General features: G+C 39.9%; 1 protein-coding gene across 2 annotated transcripts in view; it reads left to right on the plus strand.

Moving 5' to 3' along the window:
• The window catches only part of LOC131663943 (epithelial discoidin domain-containing receptor 1-like), a 127,381-nt gene that overhangs the window by 73,062 nt on the left and 36,560 nt on the right, over positions 1 to 17,759 (plus strand). The window contains exons 4-5 of one of the 2 annotated variants that reach the window (XM_058934731.1): positions 1,774 to 1,879; positions 7,587 to 7,818. In XM_058934731.1, the coding sequence (XP_058790714.1) occupies positions 1,774 to 1,879; positions 7,587 to 7,818 (338 nt within the window). The remainder of the gene's footprint in view (positions 1 to 1,773; positions 1,880 to 7,586; positions 7,819 to 17,759) is intronic. The other variant, XM_058934732.1, reaches the window with a different exon arrangement.

A 17,759-nucleotide genomic window follows, 5' to 3' on the forward strand; every position in this document is an offset into this window, starting at 1 on the left:
TTTGTGTACTTTCGATCAATTATAGCGTTCCAAGTTCAAATGATCAACTTGAATTAATTTATTATTTTAATGATCAGCTCAAATTGACTTATGGAATTAGCTCTGTTAAACTTTCTGTAACTTACCATCGATCAACAGTAGAGAAAAAAGCTGCATCAAAATAAGAAATATCTTGGTAATCAAAAATCAAGATGTTTAATTTTAAAGCGGCAAGCAACAATATTGTAGCTTATACGTAATATGTAACTTTACGTAGATGGAAGATCAATAACCATCTTTTTACATTTCGGATGAATATTCTATTTGTTCAAGATTTTGAAAATGCTTCATGTGCGTATTGTTTTCACTAAAAAAATTGCTCGAGGCCTAATTCTCTTCGATGGAAAACTCGCAAAAGTTACTACGAATTTTGTCGATGAACCATATAATGTCCATATAAAAAAGAATAAAAAATAAGAAATAAAAGTAGTTATTCTAAATCCTTTAGAAAGTGACTATTTATTGGTTTTCATTTTTTATAAGGATACAAAACGTTTTATAAAAGCATTCAGTAATTTGCTACAGTCAACCAAGTATATACGCAAATTACGTTTAAATTTGCTTTAAATTATTAAATACGTATGTTGCAACGACAACTTAATAGGATATATTTCCAGTTTCTTAAAAACTATATTTTCCATCCAACATTACGTTAAAAAAGCTTGAAGCATTTAAAATAGTCTCTTCATTGTAACAACCTAATATGAAGAGCGCACTCGCGTAACGTCCAACATTTTCAATCAACATGCACACACACACAAATGCATGAGAGTTGCTCGAATTTACATGCAAAAACCGTATACGCTTAATTTAGGAATACTTCCGTGCGTTCGCGCAGCACATCGTCATGTTCTCTCTGGGGCATGCACACACGCATTATACGAGCTGCCTAGTTGCCGTATTCACGCGTCACTTAACTTCCCCACCCCGAAAAACAAGCTCGTTAACGAGCCAACGCGAATATCAACGTCGGGAGAAAGGTATGACTCTCGATCGGGCAACGCCTTCTGCGAACGAGCCGACGATGGGATAATGTATGCAAAGTAGATGGTATCTACTTTCAAGAGAGAGAGCGGGGGGTAGGGGGGGGAGGTCGACGCGTCATTTTGTGCTGGCAACGCAAGCGTTTCGGCAGTCCATGATGCGTATTTTCACGATTGCTCTCACACGATAGAGCACCTTCTTTATATTGAGTGAATTACTGTCTCTCATTTTTGGTTATTCATTGAGAGTAAAGTCAGCAATGCCAAGATTGTGATAAAATATTATTTTATTGATTAAAATTCATAAAGATTCAATCTTTATGGAATTTCTTCAGCTTGGCGAGTCATTCATCGAGACTAAGTTATACAAGAAATAGTTAATGAAAAATCAACAGCTGATGGAAAGTTTCATCGCGCGGATTTCGCAGTAAAAAATGGAAAATTGGCCGCACGACATTGCGGAAAAATTTCCATGTTAATTGGTTTTATCTAGCATCGTATGGAAGCCCAATATTTTGTTCGTTCAAACAACTCGTACGTCTAAAGTACACCTAAAACTAACAAAGCATTATCTTGCGAGTCGGTAGTCGTGCACAGGCTTTTATGTATGAACCGATTAGATCGGTACTTAAGATAGCAAAATACGTGTACCGTTTCGGTGCTTCTTCCCTCGTAGATTAATCTCCGGTTATGAAGGCTTGAGAGCTACTGTTAAACCTTCATTCATTCATTCTTTTTTACACATTTGCAGCACAATGCATCGCGCCGCTGGGCATGGAGACCGGAGCGATACCCGACGCCGACATCACGGCCAGTTCGAGCTTCGACAGCGGCAACGTTGGACCTCATCAAGCTCGGTCAGTATATACATACCTACAGCCATTGCACTCAGCGTATCTGCTTCTAGTTTTTTCTTCGATACTTTTCAAACTATCGGCTTCGAGTCTTTTCTGTTATTGCGTGTTATACGATTTTGTTTTTAACAAACTTGCACCGTTAAGGTATCAGCGCAGATTCAATTGAAAAGTTCTTCGAACAGCGCACCCGGAAAATCATTAAGTGAAAAGGGGAATAAAATCTTTGACTAGACAAGTTTATTTGCGTCAGCGTCACATGTAAAAAAGATTTTTCGTGTTTGATGTTACCCGCGCGTCATTGGAAAAATGTTACACAAATTTGAAAAAAGAGAAACTCATTTCCGCTTTCGCATGCTCTCCCTACGACATCGTTAAGCGTCAAAGGAGTGCTCGCAGGAAATTGTACGTAATGAATTCTGTGAAAAATGTCTTCCCTCAAGTACTTTATGATCTGCCCTACTTTTATATCAAAAGCTCTTCGTGTAGCTGCTGAAGTAATACGAATCGTAAAACTGGAACGAATTTTTCGGCTATGAATGCGTAATTACAAAAAAAACTCAATTCCAAAAGTCTTCACCCCTTGATCGTGCAAGCTCTATTTTTTGTTTTTTTGGAACCATCAAAAATGGCTGTCAAGAATAAAGATAGCTCGAACATTGTTCACGCGAGAAGCATTATACGTTAGCAGTATAATGAGTGATACGCGTGAGTCTCGCCTCATAAAATCGTACATCCGACGCAGCTCCGCACGTATTTTGAATAAATAATCACTTATTAATTGCGTCGCTGAATAATTGAGCTCATGGTTGAGACGACGAGGCGTACTTCATAGTTTCGTGCCTCTCACACTCCTTCGTCTCGACACCCCCGTATTATCTTTGCAATCGTTAGCTTTTCGACTTTGGAATAAAAACTTTAATATTTGATCAAGTTTATTCAATACCTTTTTTGTAAAGAGTTTTCTTAATTGAAATTATAATTTTCAATTGATTTTACTTGTTTTATAGTAATTAAAAATTCGTCACAAAAGGGGTTGATTAAACAACTTACTTAATTAGCAAACCCTACTATGTAAAAAATTACAAAGTATGTTTTAATTAAACTTTGATGACTGGAAAGATTTTTGCTCCATTACACTTGGCTGTAGGGCATGTAATATAATGCCTTCGTAGTGAAATTATCAACGCTCTAAAGTTTTTTAACGAAAACATGTGCCATTAATTCATTTCTAGGTTGATTTAGAACATAAGATCAACACAGTAGGTAAATTTGAGCTTTGGAATAAAACTGTTATTAATGTAGTTCTTGTCGTGTAAGCGTTTTACAAACCTCACAAAGGAAGTCAGGAACAGCTTTAATGTTTCTGAAAATAACCTGCCTGGCAATCTCATTTCCAGCACAAGTACAAGTTAGAAAGAGATTCGTCGCACAGGCGATTCATTTTATTAATGCGAGTGGTACAGTGCGTAAATGCGATGCGAGGCGCAGCGAAAGATCACTCTCTACATGTACGGTTGTGCTTGCGTCCCGTGGGAAGCTCTACGTTATAGGCCTAGTTCGTCCGATATTAATACATTCCATTACCGCGGACAATGACAGGCTGAATGGTCGTCCCGCGCGCTGATGAGCTTGGGGCTGGTCCTCGGCATCTAATTTAATCGAGCCTCTCTCGATGTAGCCACACACGTACACGGGGTGCCTCTCGTTCCTCGCGTGCAACGCGCTACGTTTTTGGTGCTGCGTCGCTGCTGATGTTCACCACCCTCCCCTCGCAAGCTGCATGTGTGCGTGCAGACGCTCTGGGGACCTCCAGTACTAATGCACGTGGTTTGGTGAGAATTGGTTTGTGTGTTGCGTGGGGGACACGGGGAGAGATGATGCTTGCAGTTATCATATGGTCGGAGGGGTGCGCCAGGCAATTTTTTTTTCAGTTTCTTGTATCTGGGTGCTGTGTTGCTGTTGCGAGATGGAAAATTTTCTTCCAGCATCGAATAATTGTATTTTATAGTCCAAGGCAAATTGATAAAAATTAAGAAATGGTGAGAAGGGTCTTTGATCTCTGTTATTAAAATATTTGAGGCACTCGTAATCTTTGAAGATGAGTCTGCAAAAATAAACTGTGTTCCTCAGCTATATAAAAGGTCTTTGCGAAAGCTCCAATCTTTTGGTTACGGTCCCGTAAACCGCAACCGCTGCGAGTAAACCAAACGAGAACGTCTTCTTTGGCTAAATAACAGCCTAGCGACGTACGTTGAAGCAGCAGCAACTAACAGAAAATAACGAGTATCAGCTTTTGAAATCCTCACACTGTCTTTCTCGCTCTCCTGGGAGTTGGCTTTTGAAGGACACAAAAACAGAAAGAAATCAGAAACCTACTTGAATAAGACAGGCTCTCAGCACAAAAGGCATAATCGTAAATAATTCATGCAGTAACAAGATAGCAGAGTGAGAGAGAAAAAGGCGTGAGTCGGGGTGAGAGATAATTCAACATCAAATAAGCATGAAAGCGCAGGATGAAACGATTACCGCCTGCAGCAGCAGTAGCTGAAGACGGGAAGAAGGCGAGCAAATAAACGGCAACGCGCGGGCGTTGAGTCACGATGTCAACGCCTCGGTGAGCTCCTTAGAAGCGTGGAGAGAGAGAGAGAGAGAGAGAGAGAGAGAGAGAAGCGCTTCCTTGTCGTCGTCGGCGTACCTTCTAAATTTCAGCGAGTCACTTTGTTCCGCACATGTGCTTCCTTTCTGCTGTTCACTCGCGGCTCTCTCCCTCTGTCTTCTTTTTTCTCGACTCCTCGAGGTGAGCTCTTGGTTTTGTCGCACGCCGAATGTGCTATATACTGGTCTTGCAGCGAATAGCGTGAGCATTCTTAATTTAGCGCTTGATTAAATTTCACATCGACTTCTTTCTTTCTTTTGTTCCACCCTAAGAATTTTGCATTTATTAAGCTATGAATATTTGTTTAATCATTTTCGCGAGCTGCTACTTGTCGAGATCCGCTATTTTCATTTTTTTAGCACCTTGTTTTCGTTCTGAGCTTCTATTAGAGCAGACCTCTGAAAACACTGTGACCTGAGTTCCAAGCTCGCCCATCAGACAATAATACCATAAATTTGTGAAAAATCTTTCTAAAGGATCTTAGTTTTACGCCAAAAGCTGACGTGCTTTCACCATAAAAATTTTGACCTCACAAGAGCCAGCCTTACAGTAAAGAAAGTGTAGTACTCTTTTGGAAAACGGAATAAGAGTTTAGATTCGTCAAACCTATTGTCAAAGCGTTGGGTTATTTTCCATAAAAAAATTAAAGTTTCGAATTTTTATAAAATAAAAGTAATGCCACATAAAACCTGCCAATGTGACACGACTTTTTATTAAAAATGTAGCCATTACTTCTTAAAAAGCATAAAACGCGTAAGTATGATATCGTGGCGAAAGGAGGTCACAGCAACGTGGTACGCGAGTAAAAAACGTCTTCATCATCAGCAGCAGCGTGTTCCGCAAAGCCGCACACTTATATATCGCCCGAAACGTCAGAGTGGAGATTGTTTATCGTTTCAATTATCCACGTAAGAAGGCACGTATATTAGAAACTTGAGTATACGCACTGTGACGCGCGACGGGGCGGCGCCGAAGAATAGACCACCTTCTCAACGCTTTGCGCGATGTTTAATATCACGCCATTATTGTTTTGCCAAGTTTCAGGCAGCAGCAGTCTGAAGTTTCGTTCGCGGGGTGAGCGACGCTAAAGAGTCGGTTGCTCGCTGCTCTACGGTTTAGCTTTGAGCTCGAGCTCCGTCGTCAAGTCGCGCGCGACCTTTAACTTTATTTCGCTTCACGACGTACGTGACTCCTTATCTCGGTCGATACTTATACACCCTCATCGCCTCTGCGCTTGACCTGTAATCCTGCGCTTCAACGTCTTTCAACTTTTACGTTCTACTTGATTAGTTTATATTGATATAACGCTTCTAATTTTATTTCCTCAAAGTAATAATGGTTGCGCCTTTGCAGAGCAGTGAGATATATTTTAACATTTCTATAATATTCCAAGCAGTATACGCATAATTGACAACAAAAGTTTGATATTCCGCTCGAAATGGTTCTAAGTCCCGCACACAACAAAGCATTGCGTTCATGGAAAATTCACGTAACAGAGGCTGCTTTTACATGATAAATAGAAGTTCTAGGTGCATGACAAAGCCTTTGGGAAATTTAGTTGTATAGCGAAGTAGTACTGCCGCTACTTGCCAAGCTCTCTTGCTACACACAGTAATAACTTGCTCACGTACATACATTTTTATGAAATATTACTCCAAATATTAGCTACGTACGTCTTCCCCAACTCAACCTCCCAAAGAATCGCAGATACAACATAGTTTAACGTGACTTACGAATGTTTCGACATGAAAATCAGTTTTAGAATGTGCAATGAATTTTTCACATTGATAAATCTCTTTGTTTTGAAAAAGGAAGAAATCCGAGCGTAAAAAGCAATATACCATGAAGCACGTATAACCGCGTTGTACGCTGCACAGGGTCGAGTCGACGGGAAAAAAAGTAAAAAGCGCTCTCCCGATGTGACCTGCAAACCCAGAGTGTACACACGTACACATGCACACATATACACGCCGGTCCTCGGCGAGTTGGTTTGGTTGGATCGCTTTGGACTGATGAATGTAAAACGCGATTATTAGTACTGGTCCCGGAGATTCGGCGGGCCGTGCAATTAGGGAAGGCGCTTCGCACGCCATTCCCATTCTCATCTTTTATTCATGCCACGCGAAGCGGCCGCTGCCACCACTGCTACTCTCCTCTTCTCCCTCGAGATTAAAACTAAAGCACGCTCGATCTGCGAGCGCACAGACTTCCCTTTGTTTTTCAGCCGATATCAATGCAAGTCTTTTTTTCGCCCGCTACTCTGCCGCCCGAGCTTTTTGGGAAAGTGCTTTTGCTCCTCGGATATTGTGGTTTCGCGAAATTTACAAAATGGACCACGATTTATTGTCTGCTCTGTGTTCTGCTGCTCTGCTTTTTGCTGATCTCCAGATTTCTTCCGTCTAATTTAATTATCGCCGGATATATGCAAGCAATATTCTGCGCCAAAGAGCAAAACTCATCTAATTACATTATACAATGTATTATTCACCACGGTTTCTTTTTGAAATTGATCGTTTGTTGCACACAAAATTATATGATTATTTTCAGAAGTCAATTACATCGCGACGTTGTTGAATCGTCAATAAATAGCCACTCATGAACCTATCAATATCACTAAGTGTCAAGTGCCCTGCTCATGTTTTTTCTGCCTGTCTTTCAATTTCAATCTCATCGTCGACCACTCAAGTCTTTTCCTCAAGCTCTTATATGGCTGTCATCTCTTCACTTATGGCATTGAAATTTGTCACTGCAATTCAAAGTATAAAGATAATCGTTTACATAATTAAACGCTTTTCGTATAAGTTTAACTCATCAACGTACATTTCCTTCGCGATAAATTGTATTAAGTATAACTAGATGTTGATTTGTGTATTCTGTCTTTAATCTGCACCTAATAGTATTTTTCAACCGGCAATAAAGAATTCTGTGACTCAAGGTGTGAGAAAGCAACCAACCATAGAGAGCCACGTAGCAGGCTATGAAATATACAGCGTTGATTGGGATTTACTCGGCAGTTATTTCCGAATGAAAAATGTTTTTTTTTCTCTTTAGGCTGCGTTCGGAGAATCACGGTGGCGCCTGGTGCCCGAAGGAGCCGGTGACCGCGGATCCTCATCAGTGGCTAGAAATTGATCTGCACACGGTTCACTTGATTACCGCGACTGGTACCCAAGGTCGCTTTGGTAATGGTGTGGGTGTCGAATATGCTGAAGCCTATGTACTTGATTACTGGCGGCCAAGGCTTGGAAAATGGGTGCGATATCGCGACATAAAAGGCCAAGAGGTGAGTATTATTTCAACTTTCTGTTCTCTTTTTTTCCTTTACAATGTCGAATTTTCGTTGGATAGTTATAGGAGGCAAACATTTGCAATTTGTAAACGTATTTCATTGTCTGCAAAATCAATTATGTTCAGGCTAAATGTCCTTGACAAGCTACGATTTATTTCTCACAATTGATTCAAAGCGAAGTACAAGTTTTCAACTCAACCACGCACAATGCCTCATTTTAAATAACAAAGTAACTCCTTTATTGCGCTCTAACAAACTGATTTTCATGCACCTATTGTTATTTGGAAGAAATCATCTGATCGTTGCAACGCACACGCGCATTTCCTTTGCCAAGAGGAAGTGACATCATCATTTGCATTTTCAATTTACATAATTTTAATATATTAAATGGGTGCACCTATGAGCGAGAAATATCGAATGTTTTCAGTGCTTATTGAATTGAGCACGAAATATAAAATAGAAAATGCAAAGGAGAAAGGAAAAAAAACTAGAGCCAATGAAAGTCACATCAACAAATCGACCGCTTGGGCGCGAAAGCACTTTAGAGCAGTAACGTTGGCGCGCGCCCGACGCGTCCGCGCGAAAAGAATTAAATCAAACAGCCATTAGTCTGGGCCGGCAGGCAGCAGGGCTAAAGCGCCGGAATATCAGTCGTATCAATCTCGGAGAAGCGTGATGTCCATTAGCCCCGTGTACAGTACGCACGATCGAGGCGCTTCTTTGATTCGCACTGCGAGAGTCAACGAACAGTGACGTGGAGGAAAAGGATTCTGTCGCCGAGGCCTATGTGCGCGCGTGCGCGTGTTCTCGGAACAAAGTTGGTCGATTGTTTGGGCGTGCGACGTGTCTGCGCTTACTTGCCAAGAATAGAGATTTATGGACAATCCATCTCTTCGCGTTGCATTGGCGAGTATAAGTGCACATTGTTTTTTCTCTTCGCCTTTTCATGACCGCGGCTATTGCCCATACTGAATATTAATGATTTAATACGGTCTTTACATTTCGCAAGTGAGCATATGTCCTTATTGAATAGAGCGCTATGCAGCCCGCAATTTATTCACGAAAAGTATGAAATTTAAAAGCAAATACATTTGTTCAATTTCGAGAACACGTCGTCGCTCACAAATGTTATCTCGATACAAGTGACGTAATAGTTGTGGGGGCGTTCGATTAAACCGCACCGACAGAATGAGTGAGAGAGAGAGAGAGAGGTAGAGAGAAACTAACCGAATCCATTGAATCCATTCGCCATGGTAATAAGTCTTCCGATTTTCTCGGGGTCACGCTTCTCCTTCTTCCTTAAGACATTCGCGTGTTGGAAATAGACATTCGACGTACTCGGATAATAATTCAATTCCGATATTAGAGTGAGCATAAATTTCCCTTTCTTTAGAAATAATATAGTATGCGAGAACGCACAACGTGGTTTTTATAGTTCATGTGCCTTGGCGAATCAGATGTACATGTAACTTGGAATGTCGTCATTAATAACTTTCCCCGATTAAAATCGCAGTCTACTCATATAGCATAATAAGATTAGTCCGTGGATTATTCATCCACTACATAGTGGCGCATTACATCATTTTCGCCGCGCGGAACTATATAAGCGAGATAAAAGCTCAACTGACGAGGCTTATTATGTACCATGCTCGCTGAACTTTTCTCTCTCTGTCTCTCTGTTTCTAAAGCTTTATAAATCGAAACCTATCAATCTTATTTTATCATTTCTGATGTTTTTGTTAGACTAATCACTATCTTCGTCGAAAGATATATAATAATGTTCTTAAATTATTGAACAATCGCCAGGAGATGTTAAAAAAAGTAAGAGGTATACGCATACAGACACATAATATTTTATAAAAAAAAACTGATTTTATGAGTCAAATGACATTTATGAACTGTCATTAAAATACGTTGATCGTACCAGTTGTTTGTCGACCATTCCTTTGCAATCAAACTTTCCTATTTTAATTATACTAGTGAAGATATTCAATTCTACATAGTGAAACAATTAGTGGCGCAGTAATTATAACTAAAATTATTTTATTTATTCACAGCTTAGCTTTCATATAATTGTCATTGAGTTATTATCATTATAAAGAACAAATATTTTTTCGCTCACGTGTATAACTGTTATAACGAATCGCGTGAGTATTTTGAAACTATACAAAATAAAAAATAATAAAAATTGTAATATCGGAACATGCGTAATGCTCTTCATAACATTTCAGAAAACGACATTGGTGATTTCGAGTAGACGTACGCGTATCACAGTGTATAAAGCGCGTGCTGCATTCTCAGTAAAAACACCTTCCTCCTCCCTAAAAAGAAGGCCGAGTCCAGCAAGGCAAAGCTCTTAGCTTGAATTCTAGTATGTATACACACCGGAGATATTGATGAAATTGCTTTCCATTAAAATTCTGAATGCAATGCGCGCACAGAGTAGCAAGCAGTTCGTTCGTTCGTAGAAAATGGAATACCATAGCGATTTGGCTAAAAAGAAGTGAAATAGAACGTCGACTTTTCTTTCTCGGCACTTTTGCCTCGCGACCCGATTACATGCGCGCGCGAGTTTTCTTTAAAGGAGAACACGATTGTGCAAATAGAAAAGACGCATTATGCGAGCAAAGCCCGCTTATCCGAGATGCGTGCGGTTAATTTCGTAGACGTCCTCTTTCTCTCTCTTTCTCGCTCTTTCGAGTTTTCACCTGTTTAGCGCCATAGCAGCCGTAGTAAGATAGGATTTTTCTTGGGATTTTACTCTGTGAAGTCTTTTAAATCTTTTCGAGGATTTGCTGGAAGGCAACTTTTCGCGGCAAGTTTGTTGCACGGTGTTGGGCGAATTATACACGCGCTTCTTTTATTTTAACATATCGATGAAAAATTTATCTTTGCAAATAATTGCTCAACTTTGCTCATAGCTTATATTTGGATTCATGCGATACATTGTGTATCTACTTTTTTTTAACGCCTCGATTCATCATTACCGCTGCCTCCCGTTGTAATCTCTGCGCACAAAAAAGAAAAACGTCTCTCTCACGGGTCATTTCCCTCGATAAGACTTTCTCCAGTTTCTCTATACGAATGACATGCTCTACTTGTGTCGGTAAGCATTTTGTAGCTCTCGATCATTTTTTCTTTTTATTCTTCTTTTTTTCACGATACATACCTACTTTCCTCGATATGTGTCACCGTGGTTTTCCTACTGCACGCTCGTATTTGCATTCTTTCAAAATAAACAAACAAAAGATACTTATATCAGCGTCATTGTTAGAGTAAAATATTGATCTGTCTCGCAGCAGTATAACTTCCAGGAAAAAAGCGTACATTTCTAATTGTAGTATAATAATAATTACATGTAAAATGCATCTTGGTAGCAGTAGCACAGCATCTCTTCGTCCTCTAAATTCTCATGAAAAGCATCCTATCTCGAGGGCTTCAAAGCTGTTTGACTTGTACTCATTAATTCCTCGAAAAAAATCGCAACGGCTTATATAAAACATCAAACAACGCAATAATCGCTCGGCTCTCTCATCTCATAATCCAAGATGAAAATTACAAAGCAAGCCGATAAGATAAAAAGACGAAAAAAGTTTGTCGCGGATTCCCTATTAAACTTGCCGTAATTCACTACTCTCTCAACGTCGTCTTATCCGCATCAATCGTTATATTCTCGCTCTCGGGTTAAGAAATTCTCGGCTGCACTTAATTGGTTTCGGGAATCTCATTACGCGGCGGCCGATACAGCGCGATGCGCATCACTAAGTAAACGCCTCGTTATCTCTGGCGATATCGGCGCTTGTCACTTCTCTCTGGAATCGCCATAACGCTCTCTTACTCTTCTCGCGGCAATTAGCGTGAGAGCGAGCCTTTTCATTTGGAGCTTGCCTGGAGTGCGCAAAGCGCAGATCTATGTTTATTAATAATTCGCTCACTGAAATATTCCATGAATTTTAACGAACCTAGCTGGCGTTACGTTTCGGGAGTCTTGGCAATGGATAAATGCCGCTGGCGTGTACTGTTTTTTTTAGATTTGCCGCTACCGTTCTTCATCGTTTAATGAACTGAAGAAACAAGAAACTAAGATCTGCATTTCCATAATTCGAAAAAAACTAGAATTTCGTATTATTAATTGAAACGTGAACTCGTAAAAATCTGGAAATGTAAATCATAATGCTTAAACAGTTACATGTACATTTTGACGTAAATATATGTTCCTTGCAACGACGAACATGTACTTAATAAATAAAAAAAAGTTACGAGCGCATCGTTAGAAAAACTACACCTTCCTGCTGGCTTTCTTACAATACAGCTACCTTTTATAAACTTATATCGGATTTTTTTCTCAACGACTTCGTGCGCGCAAGCGCGTAATCACCCGAGTAAATAGGTTTCGATCCTTTTTTATACTGCGTGTTACACACCTTATCTCGTTAAACTAGCGCCATTAATAAGCGCTACTCTCGACGAAGAAATAAAAATAACTGGTCGAGAAGCAGCACACTGACACGCGATAAATGTTTTGTTTCTGCAGCTTTTCGCGTGCATAAGTCTAATGCTTTTCTCTTTTTCTGCCAGGCATAAAAATATATAACCGTGAATTTATATCGCAGCTCTAGCTTTAGCCTATACAGTTAAAGTACGTGTAAAGCTTTTTCTTCGATTATCTATATTTGAACACACATGATATCATGTTATCAGCAGTTACTCGACGCCCGCAGTTCCATAATTCGAATCAAGTAAAATACACTTATCATAAATCGGCCTCACTCCATCTGCAGAGCTTCACGCACAAAGTGCCAGGCCAATTTAAGATCTTGCAAGCAGTGACAACGATATTCGCAGGAAATTCAGCGTTGCAGCCCAACGAGTGCCCCGCACACATCTGCGGCTCGCCGTTTATTTTCGCGGGCAAGTATTTATTATTTAAAGCCATCATGCGGGCTGCGTTGCGAAAAAGCTCGGGTACCTCTTTGAGTTTCCCTTTTCCACCTGTGTATGTATAGAAAAAGGCAACTCGCTCTTATACTCTTTTTGCCTTCACATATGTGTGCTTCACACGTGTGTATATGTGCGCGCAAACGCTCTCTCACTCGGCTACCCTCGTTTTCACTCTTGGTTTTTCTGCGAGCCAAGCGTTCCATTTTTTCCTTCTCTCTGGCTCTTCTCTTTAAAATCTCTCTTTCTTTTCCACGATCATAATACTTGCAACTTTGGGGTTTTTAATTTTCCACCCGAGCTCGCACTCTACTGATGATGTGATGACTTGGTCAAGCTTTGTGTTTGAGCGTTTTTATTTTAAGTGCTTGCGCGTAGCTTTGAGAACTTATTGCGGCAAGTAGGCCGCACGAGCTTTGTTATTGTATTATTCAATTTTCAATTTTCTGCAGGAAAGAGCATGAACAGTTAATTACTTTGATAAATTAATAATATTAAATGTATATATTTTTTGAAAATTTGTCGGTCAAATAAAAAAAGAAACTTTCGAAAGATATTTGGCGATAGAAACGTTTATCGTATTAACAAATAACTAAATTCGTCACCGAAAATACAATATTTTTTCAGTTATCCATGTTAATTCCATCTGGGCAAGTTTCGCATCTAAATCTCACACGACAAATTAAATAACTTATCTACAAACTGACAGAAACTGGCGTGAACGTGTGCGCAAGAATGAGACATTACGAAGTAAATGGAACGTAATTCGTCGCAACGAATAAACCTCCCAGAAATGTAAGCTTTCTAGTGCCAAAAATAGTAGCGTACGCGTACTCCCGCCAATGTAATACACACGTCGACATTAATTAGCCCACCTATACGGAGTATAAATCCCGAGCGAGCAAGAACCCTGGGATTAAACATAGGCTTTCTCGAAACGCGTCGCCGGCGCGCAAATTCGAAAAAGCTCTCGTACGTGTACCGGATGTGTTGCACTCTCGACAGCTTGCGGTTTGCTTTTCGAAATCCCTATATACTGCAGCTGCTGTATTTTGATCGGTCTTAGAACGTAATTTTCAGTATATTTTATTGAGCCGTACCTTTCACGACTAATTATTAATAGTGAGCATTCATCTTTTGCTAAATTTCAGACTAAATTAATATTTCACAATCGGTCCCTTTGATAAACAGCACAAACGTTAAGATACTAAAAAATTCTATTCTTAATGGTCCTCAACTAGATAACGTACAAAATGTAATAGTTCTTTTCAAGCCGGGGAAAGCAATTAAAACAGAGCACTTAACAGCCCTATAAATATTGTAATTGCCTGGGCAACTACATTCTACGGAGAGTAATTTACACTGTCCGTATAATAAATTTAAATTCTTTTATCAACCAGAGTACTGCAGTTATTCTATTTTAATAGGCTATTCTCCGATAAATATAATTTTCGTAAAGCATCATAAATATACATCTACATGAAAAGGAGCTGAAGGAGCTACGTTATGAAAAAAATCGAATAAGTTTGAATGTTCTGGGTCATATAGAGCCCATTAACTCGACTCAGTAGACTCCAGTACTCCAAGAGGGTTAGCGAGGCCAATCCATCAAATGAAAGGTTCGAGAAAGGTATGGTTTCGTGAATGCGAGACCCATCGTTTTGATCTGTTCCTGTTATCGTCTCACGCGAACGTCAATCTCGCGCGTGGCTCATTTTTTCGTTCTTTCGGCCGTTGAATTTATTTGCTTGCTCTTGCTCAATCCAATCATTTCAGTCACGAGTACTTTTGATATCAATCCGCTCGCATTTCTCTTGCCCGTTAACTCACATCGCGTACCGATAAATTACAAGTTAACGCATAAATTTCACGTAAAATATTTTTCAAATGAAAAATGTATAGCGAGTAGCACATCATATTAGCACGCAATTACTTCGCGACCACAAAGGAAATTAACGTGGGCAGCATATTGCACACTTATATCTCTTGAGCATGCAAGCTCTCGCTCTCTCGCTCTCTCTCGAAAACTACCATAATAAAAGCAATCAACCTGCGATGAAAGTTTTCTCTCTCTCTCAACTCTTTCTTTATTAGCCACAAGTAGCAGCTGCACCTCTTTTAAAAAAGAACGAAAAGCATAGAGTGCACAGAGCACGCAAACGACACCCCCGCCGTTGCTGTCGAATTACTTGCTTGCTTGCCTAGATAATTATCTGACGTCGTAAATGTATGCTTTGACCAGAGAAAGTGAAGTCTAATCACCTCTCCCCCGCCATTAACGTCTCGACTTATCGGACTCTCACATGATTGCCCGGATTACTCGCTGTGTTACCGCTGTTTTCTTTCTCCGAAAAACCTCTTCGTGCTACGTTCTCCTAAGCTTGTTGCTGCTGCTACTGTTGTTTTCTTTTAATTCTTTACCCCGAAAACTTCCGCGAAGTGAAAATATTTCACGATGACTTTGTACTTTTATTTTATCTCATCACTTTGCACTTTAGCAAACTCGTTTCGTAAAAAGTAATTATTAAATTTAGAGACAGAAAACTAGTAAGATGCGTAATAACGTTACAAAATCTCATCAAAGTTCACGCATATAGATACAACAACGCGTAGCATGCAATCGGCCGCTACTTAACGCACGCCGTTCTGCGCGGGCGTTTTACCGCATGCTATAACCGTGTTGGGCGGCGAGGAAATTGCATTTAAGTTAGGTATATATACACGCATACGTATGCGCGCGCCTTTGCAAGGAGGCAGCACACACCGGCGTGTGGTGCGGTGCAGCTAGCAGAGCATCCATCTGCATTTACGTTACTTCCCGGAAGGAAGTTTCAAAGACGCCAAGTTGATTAGAGTAGAGCACTCTCTCTCTCTCTCTCTCGCTCACTCGCTATACGAACGAATTCATCTTTGCACTCAATTTGTGCATTTTGATTGCTCTCTCTCTCTCTCTCTCTCTCTCTCTCTCTCTCTCTCTCTCGATATATATGTGCATGCTTTAGTTTCTTGTCTGGTATTACTTTGTTTCATATTGTAATAATGTTCCAAGTCAAATAGAAGATTTAGAAATAGGCTTTTCGTTGAAACGTTTGAAATAAGATTCTGAGCGCGAGTTCACAGATTACATTGTAATTGAATACAAATTCGCTGTAGAACGTAAAGTGTATGTATTATTCATCTTACTTAACTGTCGCATTGGGTAGCGAAAGTTCGCGCTTCTTTTTTCAATCAAAAGTTACATCGCTGATTATAATAATTATAACCTTCAAAGCAATACGCGCCTCGTTAAAAATTTCTTTGTACGACAGCGGCAAGAAGAAAAAAAAAACAAAACAAAAAGTTTTTATATAAGACAGAATGACACCTTAATCCCATCACCCGGCGTGCAACGGAAGGATACGTTGGCCGTAGTAGTGCAACACCTTTCCCCGGAGGAGCAAGCGAGTGAGCGAGCGCTCGAGTCGACAAAGACACGAGGGCTGTCGCTTGAATACAGATGCATAGTCCCCAAGAGAACCAAGAGCCCAACCCCGCAAAAGAAGTACTTCGTGCACTGAATCCTTTGTATCCCAAGTGCAGCTTGCAGAGTCGGGGTCATCGCTATATGCTATAGTCTCCATCGCGCCTCCTTCGTTCTTTCTTCGACTAATTGAGAACGCTTTAAAGTTGTTAGCAGCAATGTAATGCCGCGGCAATTGATTTTGCTAGCTCGTTTTTGTTCTACAGTCGATTGCTTTCCAAAGTGATGGCTTGCAGTTTTACACTTGTACCCGAAAGCCCCAAAAATATCAGTAATCTAATATCTCACGTATGAAATTTGAGATTTATTTATAGAAACTAACTGCAACAAAATAAAACAACATACCAATTTTATGTCAAAAACAATAACGCTGAAGAAAGAGCAATTATAAAAAAACTATCTGCATCGACGCGTTGTTTTTTATGAGACTTAAAGTGCACGTCAAATTTTCGCTTAAAATATAATAAATAAAAATACACGATAATCAATGTGAATCTTGGACTGATTATTTTATCTAATTATTGTTTTAAGGTCTAGGATAAGATCTGGGTGCCTTTTCCCACACATGATGAAGTATGGAATAGTATCTATCGCCATACTTTGTCATCATATTTTGCCCATATTTTACCTATACTTGTTTTGCAGGAGAAAAACTGCAAATTTCGAGATAGTGTTTGAATTCGCAATGTGCTTAGAGTTGAATATGCGCCTATATTAATAGTGTCCCGAGTTAATATTTACATTTTACTCGTGTAAATTCTATGTAGAAAGGGCAGAGAGAGAGAGAGAGAGTGTGTGTGTGTGTGTGTATGCTTGAATTTTGAGGGGTACACGGGACTATTGCTGCTCTCACGCACGCAGACTTGAAAAGACATGTTGACCAACTCTCCATTTGAATGTCATACATCCTACATTTTTCTGGAAAACTGTTGTAATTTTGCGTAAACGAAATTACTACTTTTGTTTGTCAAATTTGAAATCACGCAAATGTCTAAAGTTAAGCACTATATAAATCAAAGCACATTTATATTTCTTTAGAAACGATACGAAATTAATTTTTGTCAAAGATTAAGACAAACAGATCGCTCGGCATTATTTTTCCATAACGCTTTGTCGTGGCACTCGGAGCACGCATCATAAAACCGTATCTTAACGTTGTCGAGGAAAAAGAAAAGCTCTTTCGCTCGCGTCAAATAAAGCCACGCGTTTTATTCATAGATGCGCAGGTGTGCCATCAGGCTTAACATCGCGCTAAAATCAATATCCGCGCATCGTCCTAGCGATTAATCTACGCTCGCTTGCTTTTCAGGCGACGAGAAATTTTGGATGACGCTTCAAATTCTTGATAGCGAACGAAAGAAGAGAGGAAGAGGGATGACAGGTAGTTTTTGTTGGTCCTCTTCAGACTTCCTGAGCATTATTGGATGAATCGATCGGATTCTTCTTTTTTTTTTTACAAGTTTGCTTATTGAGAACG

The sequence above is a fragment of the Phymastichus coffea genome, unplaced genomic scaffold (assembly GCF_024137745.1).
Source record: "Phymastichus coffea isolate CEN01 unplaced genomic scaffold, Cenicafe_Pcof_1.1 PCOF00039, whole genome shotgun sequence".
Taxonomy (NCBI): Eukaryota; Metazoa; Arthropoda; class Insecta; order Hymenoptera; family Eulophidae; genus Phymastichus; species Phymastichus coffea.